This window comes from Cucurbita pepo, chromosome LG04 (genome assembly GCF_002806865.2).
Source record: "Cucurbita pepo subsp. pepo cultivar mu-cu-16 chromosome LG04, ASM280686v2, whole genome shotgun sequence".
Classification (NCBI taxonomy): domain Eukaryota; kingdom Viridiplantae; phylum Streptophyta; class Magnoliopsida; order Cucurbitales; family Cucurbitaceae; genus Cucurbita; species Cucurbita pepo.
This window is the reverse complement of record NC_036641.1, coordinates 12,273,790-12,287,211: the sequence shown is the minus strand read 5'-3', so window position 1 is coordinate 12,287,211 and position 13,422 is coordinate 12,273,790. Positions and strand designations below refer to the sequence as shown.

Here is a 13,422-nt window from a genome sequence, read left to right as displayed (position 1 = left end):
ACCCTTTTTCTTTAATAATTATAATAAGAGAAAATATTAAGTTACTTAAACATCATATCTTCATAAATATCCAAAGAAAATTTAAAATATTTTTTTCTTCTCAATAATGAATACATTTATTCACTTCATTTTCTTTACTAAATTATGTATATATTAATAAAGAGTTATTTAATCATTATATTTTCATAAAAGGTGTGGAACGAAGGATGCAGCTTACCACGTGACGCACATGCGACCTCATCTCATAGCCCAATTCACCACCAAAGCCAGTCGCTTTTGCAAATCGTACTGGGACCCACACAAGAAGTTCATCTTCTATAATTACATTTTTTTTAAATTATATTTCCATAACTCACAAACTAAGGGACAGTCTACTCTTTCAAACACAGAAAGCTCAGCCTTTTTAAAAAGTATCTACGACACAACTCTCTCTTCACTAAACCACTACATTTACAGAGAAAACAACATAAATAAAAAGCACTAAAACGTTGTTTACTGAAGAAAATCCATACAAACCCCTGCACTGACTGGTTTTCACTTCAGCTGTAAAGATCATCATCATCTCCAGCGGCAACAGCGGAAGAAAACGGGTCAGCCACTCCTGCAGTTACATTGTCGGTTCGATCAGGGAACCGAAATTCCGATCCGATCCCACGAGATTGCTGTAGGGTCTGAGCAAACAGCTGGTACTTCCTGATGTCTGCATCGCTGACACTTCGACGAGCATACTTCATTGACTCCTCAAAATGTGCTGCCTTTATCTCTGAGACTTCGTCGATGTCGTCTTCCTCCATGGCTTCTGGGTTTTCTCTTTCCTTTCTCTCCCTCTCAAGATCCTGATGATACCCATTCCATGGTTAACATGATTCACCAAAACCACCATAGTTCTCGACAGAATTTGTTAACCTTAATTTTCTGATAAGTTCTATCTCCAAAAGAATGGTTCTATTAACGGGCAAGAAACTCAAGTAAAAGATGCTCACTCAAGAGTCAAAAGTGGCTGCCCAACAGATCAAACTGTAAAAATATGTTTTTCAAAAGAACACTGTAAAGAAATACCTTCTCGATATTTTCTCTAATGGCATATTTGCAGGCACGCTGACATATTTCAGTGATATCAGCTCCACTAAAGCCATGGGTGTACCGTGAAAGATCTGATAGATTGACATCTTTTGACACTGGCGACTTTCGGAGACATGCTTTGAAAATTTGAAGACGTGAAGACTCGTCAGGGAGCGGGATGTATATTAGTTGGTCCAGACGTCCCGGCCTGAGCAGCGCCGGGTCTATAATGTCTGGCCTGTTTGTCGCCCCAATTATAAACACGGTCTTCTTCGCAGTCATGCCATCCATTTCTGTAAGAAGTTGGTTCAAGACTCTATCTGCTGCACCACCAGCATCTCCAACAGAACTGCCACGCTGCGAAAATCAAACCGATTTACGATTTTTTAAACGTATGTTTAACGTCAACAAAATCATACTTCGACCTAAAACAAGTGATATTTGATTAAAAAAACATAATGAGTTTCCAAATATATTAAGTACCTGAGTTGCGATAGAATCGAGTTCATCGAAAAATAGTACACAAGGAGCCGACTGACGAGCCTTGTCAAATATCTCTCTCACATTTGCCTCACTTTCACCGAACCACATTGTCAGCAACTCAGGTCCTTTCACACTTATAAAGTTGGCCTGACATTCATTGGCAATTGCCTTAGCCAGCAGCGTCTTACCACAGCCCGGGGGCCCATAAAAGAGGACACCTTTAGATGGTGACATGCCAAATTTTTCAAACTTCTCAGGATGCTCCACTGGATATTGGACAGTCTGCCATAAAACAGCCACATATAGACGAGTTCAGAGGGGAAAAAGACGAGCAATCTGAGAAATTAGACACCGAAAACACAAACTTCAAGAAGATAAACAGCGCACAGACCTCCTGCAGCTCTCTTTTAACATTTTCTAACCCACCGATATCATCCCACGAAACATTCGGAACCTCCACGACCTAATGGCGAGAATAGTCAGTCAAAAGGAAGGCAACATTATATGTAATTTTTATTAGAACATCTGCTCAATCTCTAGCAAGATATACGAGCAGATACTACTGAATAAAAGACAGGCTAAATATATGTTTTAGTCCCTAATGTTTGGATATTTTTTCAATTAATCCTTGATTGTTTGAAAGATTCAATTTAGACCCTTCACGTTCTAACATTTTTCAATTTAGTATCTCACTGTTGTTGGTGAAGGTTAAAATTTTCTGATGATAAACTTGGGATAAAATTTAGAGAACAAAGGTCATCAAGAGAAGAAAACTCAAAATTTATACTAATTTCTTAAAGTTTTGGGTGAAGAATTAGAAACTTTCCTCTCTAGATGACCTTTTTTCTCCTCTAATTTTCGATCATGCTATGTAAGTTTGACCTCAGCTAATTTTAACATTTACCAACAATGAGATATTCAGTTGAAAAATATTAAAGACGAGGGACTAGAAACTTTTTAAACAATATAGACTACATTGAAAGAATAGCAAAACATTAGAGACTAGAATGGAACCGGAGACTCACAGTTTCCCGCAACGCCGAAGGATTTGAAGACCCTAAAGCAGTTTGGAAATGTTCATTAGTTACAGCCATGGAATTCAAAACCTCAGCATCAATTGTTTCATCTTCCAAGTCAATGACATCCATTTTCTCGCGAATACACTGGAGTGCTGCTTCAGTACAAAGAGCGGCGAGATCAGCACCGACATAACCATGAGTATCCCGTGCAACTCTTTCAAGATCCACCTGGAACAAACAGCTTTTTACGAAAATGTTGAATATAGAAAATATGTTAAATGAAAAATAATGTGAGATGGCATTATTAGCACGAGTCTCACATCCTCGGCAAGTTTCATGTTCTTTGTATGGATCCTAAGGACTTCCAATCGTCCTACTTCATCAGGAACACCAATATCAATCTCTCGATCAAATCTTCCGAATCTCCTCAGAGCAGGGTCAATGCTGTTGGGTCTGTTCGTTGCTCCAATAACAATAACATGTGCTCTAGTTTTGAGGCCATCCATCAAGGTAAGAAGTTGGGATACGATACGCCTTTCCACTTCTCCATGTGTTTTCTCCCTCTTTGGAGCAATGGAATCCAGTTCATCAATAAATATAATTGAAGGGGCATTCTTTTCAGCTTCCTCAAACGCCTTCCTCAGATTGCTTTCACTCTCACCAGCTAACTTAGACATTATTTCTGGACCATTAATCAGAAAGAAAAATGCACCCGTCTCATTAGCAACAGCTCTGGCTATAAGAGTTTTTCCAGATCCAGGAGGCCCATATAGCAATATCCCTTTCGGAGGCTTTACGCCAATCGATTTGAAAAGTTGCGGATGTCTAAGTGGTAATTCCACTAGTTCACGGATCTGAGCCATTTGCTTCCTAACTCCTCCAACATCATCATATCCGACTTCATTTAATCTCTCCTCATCCTCACGTTTGATGGGCTCTCCCTCACAGAAGATCTCGGTATCAGGTGCAACAACGCAGTATTCACCAGGGTCTGTCTCTATGACCTTGAACTCAACACTTCTCATTCCACCCCTGACTAAGAACAGGTCACCCTTCCTAACGGGTCGATATGCTTCCGAGAAATAAGCTAACAAAAACGGGACAATAAATCAGAATCAGATCCCAATCATATCGGTAATTGATAATCAATGGATAATAATAAAACAGAACCCCTCACGTTTCAAATATGCATCAAATAGGTTGCCAGTAACACCCTCGATTGTATCATCAACAGGGAGGATGTGAACCCGCTTTCCATACTTCACATCTGGACACTGATGGACAGATACAACATCTCCAAGACGAACTCTGAGATTGGCTCGTACAATTTTATTCATTCTGATTTTTGGCTCTTCACATTGCTCATCGGAAAGAACAACGCACACTGTATCTCTCCGCTTCTTCCCCTGAATAATCATAAAAAGGATGCAAGTAAGGTTAATCAATATTCTCATAGGTAAACAGACTGGTTTGCGAAAACATGCATGAAAATCACCTTCAATAAAATAGTATCTCCTCTAAAGAACTGCAGCTTTTCCATGGTAGCAGGATGCAAAGAAACCACAGAGTTATCATCATTGATAGCCTCATCAACAACTAAACGATTCGGAGACTTCTTGCGTTCCAAAATTGCAGTGGAAAAATCCCGTTTAGTGTTTTGCCTATTTACACACAAAAAATTACTCAACTACTCATCATAGAAAGGAAAGATCGTCGCTGCAAATTGGATTTTTGTTTCGGGCTCAGAGGGCACGACCACAAAAACCCGCAATATCTAGCTCAGAGTAATTCGAACTTTCTGTCGTTAAAACTGCTGTTAAAAGAAATTCCAACTTCATTCCTAAACTTCTCCCCAATCCGCAAATGATTTGTAAACTTGATTGATTGATCAGTAAAAATGGTCAATTAAGTCAAAATTTACATAAAATTGTTGATTATATGATGCATAAAACTTTCAAATTCCACAAAATTCCTGAATATTCATAAGCTTCATCATCTCTGTTACCTAAATTCAATACAGTTTTTGCAGAAATCTTCTCCAACCAATCTATAACATAAGTTATAAAAATAATTGTAGAGTAACTAAAACTGCATGAACAATAGTTTCTGAACTACACGTATCTCCAAATCTTCCCTTATCTTATTTCATCAATATATCTAGCCGTTTGAAACCAAGGGAAATTCATAGGTAATTCTTCGCCTGAACAAGAACAATCACGATAATAAACAAAAACTTACTGGTCCGATGAAGAATGAGAGGATGCATGAGCCTTATCTGAAGCTAATGAACCTGTTGGGTCTGCCATTTTTCTCGGCCTTTTGTTCTTGAAAACCACCAGGGTTTCTGCAACCTTTCAGACAATCGGTGCAAATGCAGAAGGAAGATGCGAAGAATTAAAAAATAGACCGCACTGTTGTAGAGAAGACGGACCACCGAGATAGCCCGTTTCTATACAATGGCCGACTCCAATCAGTTCTCTCCACCTATACATGAAACTAATGGCGGGTCGCCATGGAAGCACCGTTATCGGTGATGTAGGCGCCATTTTTCAGTAGTAGGTGAAATCTAGAAGGTTTGGTTTGATGAATTGCGATTTATATACTGCTTGGATCCGCCATTGAATCTGGGCCTGGCCCAGCTCAAACCAGCCCAATTGCAATTTATAAACGGTTTGGTTTGGATACCGTTGATATTCCCTTCCTTTTCGAGTTTTTCCTCATCAAAGTGTTTAACCCTCCCTAAATACTTAGTTCCTCCTCCAACTGATGCGAGATTTTACATATTCTCTCGAGAATCCTTGCATTAATCCAAAGAAAATGAAGAAAAACAGAGGTTAATAGCGTACGGTAAGACTTATCAGTGACTGTTTTTTCTTAGGCGATCAAATTGTGGATGCACCACAAAAGGTCACCATCTTTTATGGGCCATTGCTTTTTTCCTGATCCGTCCCCTAAAAGTGTGTTTTCCTTTTCTTTTGTTGCTAAAGCAAACTGTATTATTGCATGCTTTTTCAGAACAGGCCACCACACAAAAATCAAGCTATTAGCACGGGATTTACGGGCGTCTCCTTTTTTCTAGTTGCGTCTAGTTGCGTTATAGTCGTTGTCGATCTATCTAATTGTCGTGGTGGTGTGTCTTTAGCCTACTTGTTTAGGCGGCGTTAACCCGTCAACCTCATTCCAAAAACAAAATATTCATCGAGAAAACGATATTAGGAGAGTGATTAACTCGAGAGGAAGTTATTTGGATTATTATGTTAAGCTTTTATGCTCTTCTTGATTGTAAGATTTGTCTTATATATTGTATGCCATTTTGATGTGGTCATGGACAGTGTACATTTCTACCAGGACCTCCATAGTAAAAATAAGTGCCCCAAAGCTTGTTTTTGCCTTGTCTAATGTCATAGCAATTTGGATGATCAGCCAAGAGACGAAGGTTCGAGACAGGAAGCAAGCTGTTGTCCCAATCAATTATTTGTAGATTTCTGAAATAAGAAGCTTTTCCATATCCTTCTTCTGCAAAATGCCCACTTCCCATCTGTGTCGATGTGTGGAACCCTGTTGATCTTGTGTTTACTACTTCTCCTCCAAATTGGATCATGCTGGCATGGCTTCCCAAGTGACTGAACAAATATGCTGGCCAGTACCCTACTAACACACCCTGCCCAAACTCCAGCCACCAGTTTCCGTGCCTTGGATCCTGCATCGAGAATCCATCGGTCAAAACCCGAAAACGAGACTTGATAAGTGATAGTTCATAAATCTCGATATCTTTGAAGTTGCAGGTCTTTTATGAAATTAGTCGAGATGTGCGCAAATGATAAAGTAGACATGACATTAGTCTCCATATGGAGCCTAAAATGATTACTTGACAAAGAAAATCTTGAAAATAATTGAATCTTTTGACTGCATAAAAGCAAATAGTGGATCCCCAAGCATCTGTCGGTTTGGGGAAAAATCTCCGAACTAAGTGAGTTGAAGGTTAAGTGTAACAACTCAAGCCTATTGTTAGTCGATATGTATAGTTTGACTCGTTATATATCGCCGTCAATCTTACGGTTTTAAAACACGTCAACGTCAATGGCAAGGGAGAAATTGTAATGATTAAGGTTAAAAAGGGTTACTTTTTGTTGAAGCAAAGGTGAAAATTAGGTGTTCTATTCATTCAGTGACGGATCTCTCTCTCTTTCTACATACCATATTTTGTCCTTTTTTGGGTTGAATTTCATTGGATATTGAAGAACACTCACCTTCCAAATCATTAAACCCATATCAAATTGTCTGCCATTGTAATAAGATCTTGGAGATATTGCAGCTCCAATGGCAATCTTGTTATTAGTTTGGACAAAACCAGAGCACAGTAAGTTGTAGCAGCCTGTTTCTCGGTATGCATCTGTCTGAAAAACCAGAAGCGACACACAGAGAAACAAGGTCAGAAAGAAGCCAGAAACTTGTTGAAGAATACTTCAAAACACAGTAAAATAAAACTCACCGTCCAGTAAGTGAAGAATCTAGGATAATTATCTCCATATAACTCAGGGCTAACCTGAATAAGTCATTTTTTTCAACATGAACAGATGAAAATGAAAAGAACAAAATGCAAAAGAATTAGAGAAAAACATGCCTGCCAACCAGCTTCAATGGTGTTCAGATCATTGTTGAATGATCCAGAAATAACCCAGATTTGAGACAAGCTGAACTCATATTCATCGCTCACATGGGGTGCCCAGACATTTATGTTTGCTTTTGCTCCATAGTATTGCTCTCCATTAACAAACACAACAGCATGCTGAAACGTCTTGAAAGTAAAATCATCTGAAAATTAAAGAAGAACAAGAACAAGAACAAGAGGAAAATATGAACCTCATGGCCACTGCCTGATGAGTCCCTTCTCACAGATTTTAATGGCTTTCTCCCAAATCTTTGGACAGAGCTTGCTCTTAAAATGTCTTGTTCTGTAGTTCTTCTAATAGGAATAGTTCCTTCAGGGCATGATTCACCACTCTGCCGCCATAGCTGGAAGCTCGCCGCAAGTGAATCGGCTGAGGAGTTGTAACCTTTTGGCCTATCTGGGGGATCCTGAAAATTGAAATGTAATTTGTTTTTCTAATGTGTACATTCCATTTTGTTTACAGTAAATTCAAGTTACCAGTGGCAGTTGCTGTTTGAGTTTATAATGATCAAAAGCAGGCTGAAGATGAGAAAGAACACAATCGATTAAATCTCCATCTGGGCTCTGAAAATGAACAAAAAAAAAACCCTTGAGAAACCAAAAGAAACAGAGGAAAAAGAACTGAAACCATGCCTGAATTGTCTTGACGGAGGGTTTATTGATGTTCTTCAAGTGAGCTTCAACGCCGCTCAATTTCTGGAACTCTGCGGCGGCGGGTCTGAAATCCTCCGCCGCAATGGACGGTGCCAGCAGAACAGAGGAGGTCGAAACTATGAGAAACAGAGCAACAAAAGCCGCTAATAACATCGAGAGGAATGTTTTGGAGTGTCGTTTTGATAGAGAAACACGTGTGTTTGTACGTATTGGGGGTTGTCGTATTAGAGCAAAGAAGAAAAGAAAAGAAAAGATTTACAGAGCTTCTAAACACTTGGTTCGAATGGTTCGAATTCTCTGCACGTCCTTACAAAACAGAACGAACCATTCTCCTCAGAAACAAAAACCCACATGAATTTCTTAACCCAACACCCCATTTTCTTCAAGAAAAGCTTCTTAGCTTCGTTAATGGCGGACCCAGATGACTGGGGAGCGAAGAAGAAATGGGCATTCGAAGATGGATGAAATGGACGAGACAAACATGGCCTGAATCGTTTTCTAATGTTCTATTATTTCACCTGCAAGAACTGGTTCCTCTGTGATACAGTTGCTTGCAGTACACTTTCCTTTTCCCTTTTTATCTGAAAGCGCCACAAATTTCTTTCTTCTCCCGACCATACACACATTTTCCAATTAATCAACTCATCCCACTCAAATTCTGCCTTTTATGGTAACTATATGATAAATTTCTCAATTGAGTTTATTTATTCAGTTGGAATATTTTATTTTAGTATATATTTTCATATCTATATTTTTCAAATCTGCTAAATTAATTAAAAAAAAAAAAAAAAACATGTCTCAAAAATATGTTTTAAAGGGGAGAACCAGTAAGAAATAGACCACTAACTAGATGTCCAAGAGAACGATCTGAAGGAGGAACAGATCATCTAATTAGTTAGAAAAAGGTCGAAGAGGTGAAATCCAAGGAATCACCCCTTCCCAAGATACAGTAACGGTTTCATGATATGGAGGATATGGACTGCGATAAGGCTGGAAGTTTCCGCCCGAGACGATTAGCTAGTTTGTCAAATAAAGGCTATAAACTCCTATTTTGGCTAATTCAATGTAACCATATAAACGAAATTCCATATAGACGAGACAAATGACCTTCACTCGGCAAGAAATGATTCATTGAATAGCCTAAATTTAAAAAAAAAAAAAAAAAAAAAATTGAAAAATACTTTTAACCTTAGTTAGTTAACGATTTGTTTAAAAAACACTCCTCAAAAAAAAAAAATTAAAAATTTAAAAAATACTTTTTGAAAATTTTAACCTAATACTTGTGGGAAAGGTGTTTTTTTTTTTTTTAAATGAAATGTTTAATCTAATTAAATGGTAATTTTAAAGCTTAATCTAATTAAATTGGAAAATCAAATGTTTTTAGAAAACAAAATGAAAGTTAAATATAAAAACTGATTCGGGCCCATTAATATTTGAGTTATGGGCCGATATTGTGGACTCGATTATTATAGACCGATTTTGCAGCGACAAAAAAAAAATAATAAAAAAAAAAAAAATAATAATAAAAAAAAAAATAATAATAATAATGGTACAGAGGTGGTCAGAAGCTTATTTAGCTTTATTTTACACAAAATTAAAATTCGTACATAAAATTAAAATTACCTCTCAGCTGCGACACATACAATACATTAATGTTAAAAAAAAAAAAAAACAGTAGATAGTAGCATACTTTTTTTTGGTCGTAGTTAAAAAAATGTATACTCGAGCAAGGTCGTATAATCTTTTAAAATTATATATCACGCATAAAAATAATATATCAAAATATATTTATAAATAAGAGGCTAGACTATGGAATATATACAAGAGGTTCCAAAACACACGAGAATTAAAAATATCATATGTGAATTTTAATTATTTATAAACCAAATTTTTTGTAATATCATATGTGAATTTTAATTAATTATTTGTTTAGAGAATTAAAAATAAAACATAGAACCAAACATCTAATTAATTGTTGATGAATCTCCCAAAGAGTTCAATAAAAGCCTGCGATCTCATCGCTACTTTTACTTCCCTCCTGGCTGAAAAATGGCGGCACGTCTCAGCCTCACTCTACGCCATCCGTTTCTTCCCGCCAGTTATCCAATTCCAGCCAGGGCTACTCAATTTCGCAGAATAGCAGTTCAGAACTGCGTCTCCGACTCATATGATTCGCGCAAGGTACTAAGCTTCCACTCCATTGTCTACCAACTAATTCTAGTTCCCGTAAGGTTGCTATTGGCTGCCGAGAGATAGTTATTTTTCACGAGAATGCGATGTTTGAGTTCGAAGTAGGTCTAAGAACTTATTTATGTTTATATGTCTGTAATTTGATGAAATTTGTCTCGGAAGAGGAGAAGTGTGTTTAATTTCTGTCAATCGAACAATATGCAGCCATTATCCTATACAAGGTTTTTGCACATTTTGACGGGTAGTTATCTGAAGATTGAGTGGCTTTATATGTATATATTTATATGATGATAAACTGTATAGCTTATGGTTCTTGATTTCAAGTGTTGCAGCTCGTCTTGGAAGTGAAGGAGAAACTCGAAAGAGAATATAATAGTCTTCCTCTTGGTCGGAATGGAAGGGACGATGAAGAGATGATACTCTGGTTTCTGAAGGATCGAAAGTTTTCAGTTGATGATGCGGTTGCAAAATTAACGAAAGCAATTGTATACACTTGAACTCCCTTTTTTTTCAAAACAGCATGTCTCTTGTTCATGTGATGTTGCAAATATTTACATGGTTTATATTGAAACTCAAGTTAATGTGGGAACTGATAGTGTTCATTACATAATTTTATACATTTAACTTTCCCCCTTCTGTCTCAAACAGAACTGGCGTCAGGAATTTGGCGTAGATGAACTGTCTGAAGATTCAGTTAAAGGAATGGCTGAAACTGGGAAAGCATTCGTCCATGAGTTTCTTGATGTCAATGGCAGGCCAGTACTCATAGTTGTGGCTGCCAAGCATTTACCTGCAGTAAGTTTCATGGTTACCCATTGATATTTGACAAATTTTCTTTCCCTGAGTTACCCAATTCCATCGTTATCCATAGGTCACTTTTAGTACAATTGTCTTCCTCTATAATTGAAAATTTACTCCGTCATTGCAACTTGAAAGCTTGTGCTTAGTAACGTATAACTATCGATGAATTGATGACAAACCTACTGCCATTTGCGGTACAATTGTCTTCCTTGTAATTGAAGATTTATCCTCTGTCATTGTAAAACTGAAAGCTCGTTATAACTTGTAACCGTCCATGAATTGATGATGCACCTACTCCTCCATGAATGGTAAAGTTTGACCTTATGACGCCCATTTGGCGTCTGTCCTTCCTCTAATCTCATTTGAATTACTCTCTTAACAATAATGTTGACTTTAGTAATAACTTTACCGCAGGTCCATGATCCTCTTGAGGATGAGAAACTCTGTGTGTTCTATGTAGAGAAGGCACTGAGCAAGCTTCCAACTGGAAAAGAAGACATCCTTGGAATAATTGATCTGCGAGGTTTTAGTACTGAGAATGCAGATCTTAGGTTCTTGACGTTTTTGGTAATTTTACAAGTTGAGATTTATCACGATCGATACATATTGGCAAGTTTATGATGAGATTCATATCTTAACCACTTGACACTAGCAGAAATATATGATCTGTACAAATTTTACATTTCTTTAGCATCACAAGCTTTTTGCTCACTTCATGAGGAAGCAGTCATTTCTAAAATAGTTGTCTATGTCAATTATAGATCTCAGTCATTTCTAGTATAACTTATTCTTAGCCTAAAAAAATGAAATTCCCTTTCCTCCTTACTCCTTTTCTTTGCTCTCCCGAGGGCTCTACAGTCGCTATGTTTCAGGTCTGTGGTGGGTTAGGGGTTTGGGTGGGGTCAAGAGATTCTTGCCTTTTGATGGCTCCTTTGTCATTTGTCAATTATTCTTTCTGATCTATTTATGCTCTTTTCCCTGGCAGTTTGATGTCTTCTACTTCTACTATCCGAAACGACTTGGTCAAGTCCTCTTTGTGGAAGCTCCATCTGTGTTCAGACCACTATGGCAACTTACTAAGCCATTATTAAAATCCTATGCATCTCTGGTACGCGTCGCTTTTTAACTGAAAATTCATGCGTCCTTAGTTATAGACCATTAATCTAGATTGATGAATATATTTGACACTAAGTGGATTGGCTAATCTCACTGCCAATTCAAATCGTGGATTCCTTCACTTGCATCCATGTATGGAGTTATCTTTTCTTTTTCTGATTATCAATGAAGTAATCTTGCATTTTCAATTTCACTCATTTTGGTCAGCAACCCCATACATCCTGAAGATGTTCCACCATTTTAGTATCTTTTTGACGTATATCGACTTGATTCACATAAGAACTTGGTCACTTAAATATTTTTGGGCTTTTTGGAATTGTTGCTGTGTCTAAGCCCTTCCCTGCCTCCTAAATTTGCTCGAGTATTTGTAATTTTTTTTGTATGTTTTCTCTTTTGAAGGCGAGATTTTGTTCCATAGATACAATCAGAAAGGAATACTTTACTGAAGATACACTGCCTGCCATCTTTAAAGACTGAGGAATTTTGGCACTCTCGACAAACAGGTCCAAATTAGGTAGAATTAAGACAAAAAACTTAGAATATTATAAAATTCCATCTGTTCTTATTTTTGGGGAAAAAAGAAGAAGATTATTTCAAGAACATTTGATATTCACTTTGCTAGTTGTTGGGGCTACTTTTCTCCAGAGATGAAGGTCAGTGTTAGCATAAGCCCATGCAACACATAAGTTTCTGTGTTCAATATCATTTCTTCATGATTTTCAGAAACCTGACTAAAAAACAGAAATGTGGATTGGTACCTAAGTTGGAGGAATGGAGCTTCTTGATTGATAACAGGAATTCTGCATATCCAGGTTCACTGCTTGCGGTTTCTTCAATAATATTTCATACAAATGAAAAGGGGTAGAATTCAACTTTTCTCCCCTCAACTTGTACGTTCTGATTGGATACACGATGAGGGATTCCGAGATTTTCGAGTACGGGTTCAAACTTGGCGTGTGGAGGTAAGTGATTCCACCTCAAAGAAGTTTTAACACATGATTTTTAAATTTTGTACCATGTTAAATTGTCAGTACATGTACTTAACTTCTATAATGTTATAAGCATGTTATTTTGCATAAAGAAAGGATTCTCATTTGCTTTCTCCCTCCATCCTTCTCGTGTGTTCTGTAAAGATATTATTTGGCTTTCCTCTGCAAGGCATTCAGCTAGTAATAGAACCCAGAAGCTATAATCCTGAAGTGATAGCCACTTGAGTAAGCAAACACCATTATGAAACTATACTCTCCAGCTTCCACCTGTGCTTGCTTTTGAATGAAGCCTAAACAATGTTCGCGTACAATTCTTAAAGAGTAAAAATGTGTAAATCTTTAATCCAACGATTTTCTACTTGAATCTTCATAAAGCGTTACCGTAAGTCGTAGATTAGGAGGTTGAATAGTTTCTGTTTTATTAATTCCTACTTGA

The 13,422-nt window shown here is 37.4% G+C and overlaps 3 protein-coding genes across 6 annotated transcripts; 1 reads left to right on the top strand and 2 right to left on the bottom strand.

Annotated features, from left to right (window-relative positions):
• Positions 1–253: 253 nt before the first annotated feature.
• Positions 254–5,102, bottom strand: LOC111792631 (cell division cycle protein 48 homolog). The gene is made up of 9 exons (XM_023674166.1): positions 4,803–5,102; positions 4,060–4,225; positions 3,742–3,970; positions 2,885–3,651; positions 2,571–2,792; positions 1,937–2,008; positions 1,546–1,827; positions 1,060–1,419; positions 254–836 (listed from the first exon to the last, which is right to left on the bottom strand). The coding sequence occupies exons 1-9, from the start codon at positions 4,868–4,870 to the stop codon at positions 540–542; spliced, it is 2,463 nt and encodes an 820-aa protein (XP_023529934.1). The 5' UTR covers positions 4,871–5,102; the 3' UTR covers positions 254–539.
• Positions 5,103–5,840: 738 nt separating this feature from the next.
• On the bottom strand, positions 5,841–8,481 carry LOC111792632. 2 transcript variants are annotated; one of them, XM_023674168.1, is made up of 7 exons: positions 7,870–8,481; positions 7,714–7,755; positions 7,428–7,643; positions 7,189–7,353; positions 7,057–7,110; positions 6,815–6,961; positions 5,841–6,264 (listed from the first exon to the last, which is right to left on the bottom strand). In XM_023674168.1, exons 1-7 carry the CDS (start codon positions 8,041–8,043, stop codon positions 5,887–5,889), a joined length of 1,176 nt encoding a protein of 391 aa, XP_023529936.1. In that variant the 5' UTR covers positions 8,044–8,481; the 3' UTR covers positions 5,841–5,886. The 2 variants fall into 2 exon arrangements, with proteins under 2 accessions (XP_023529936.1, XP_023529935.1); XM_023674167.1 differs by having other exon boundaries at positions 7,714–7,800; positions 7,870–8,479.
• Positions 8,482–9,886: 1,405 nt separating this feature from the next.
• On the top strand, positions 9,887–13,202 carry LOC111792634 (CRAL-TRIO domain-containing protein C3H8.02-like). 3 transcript variants are annotated; one of them, XM_023674171.1, is made up of 7 exons: positions 9,887–10,071; positions 10,413–10,565; positions 10,729–10,875; positions 11,296–11,448; positions 11,867–11,989; positions 12,397–12,500; positions 12,810–13,107. In XM_023674171.1, the coding sequence occupies exons 1-6, from the start codon at positions 9,940–9,942 to the stop codon at positions 12,472–12,474; spliced, it is 786 nt and encodes a 261-aa protein (XP_023529939.1). In that variant the 5' UTR covers positions 9,887–9,939; the 3' UTR covers positions 12,475–12,500; positions 12,810–13,107. The 3 variants fall into 3 exon arrangements, with proteins under 3 accessions (XP_023529939.1, XP_023529938.1, XP_023529937.1); XM_023674170.1 differs by having other exon boundaries at positions 12,397–12,511; XM_023674169.1 differs by having other exon boundaries at positions 12,397–13,202.
• Positions 13,203–13,422: the final 220 nt, after the last annotated feature.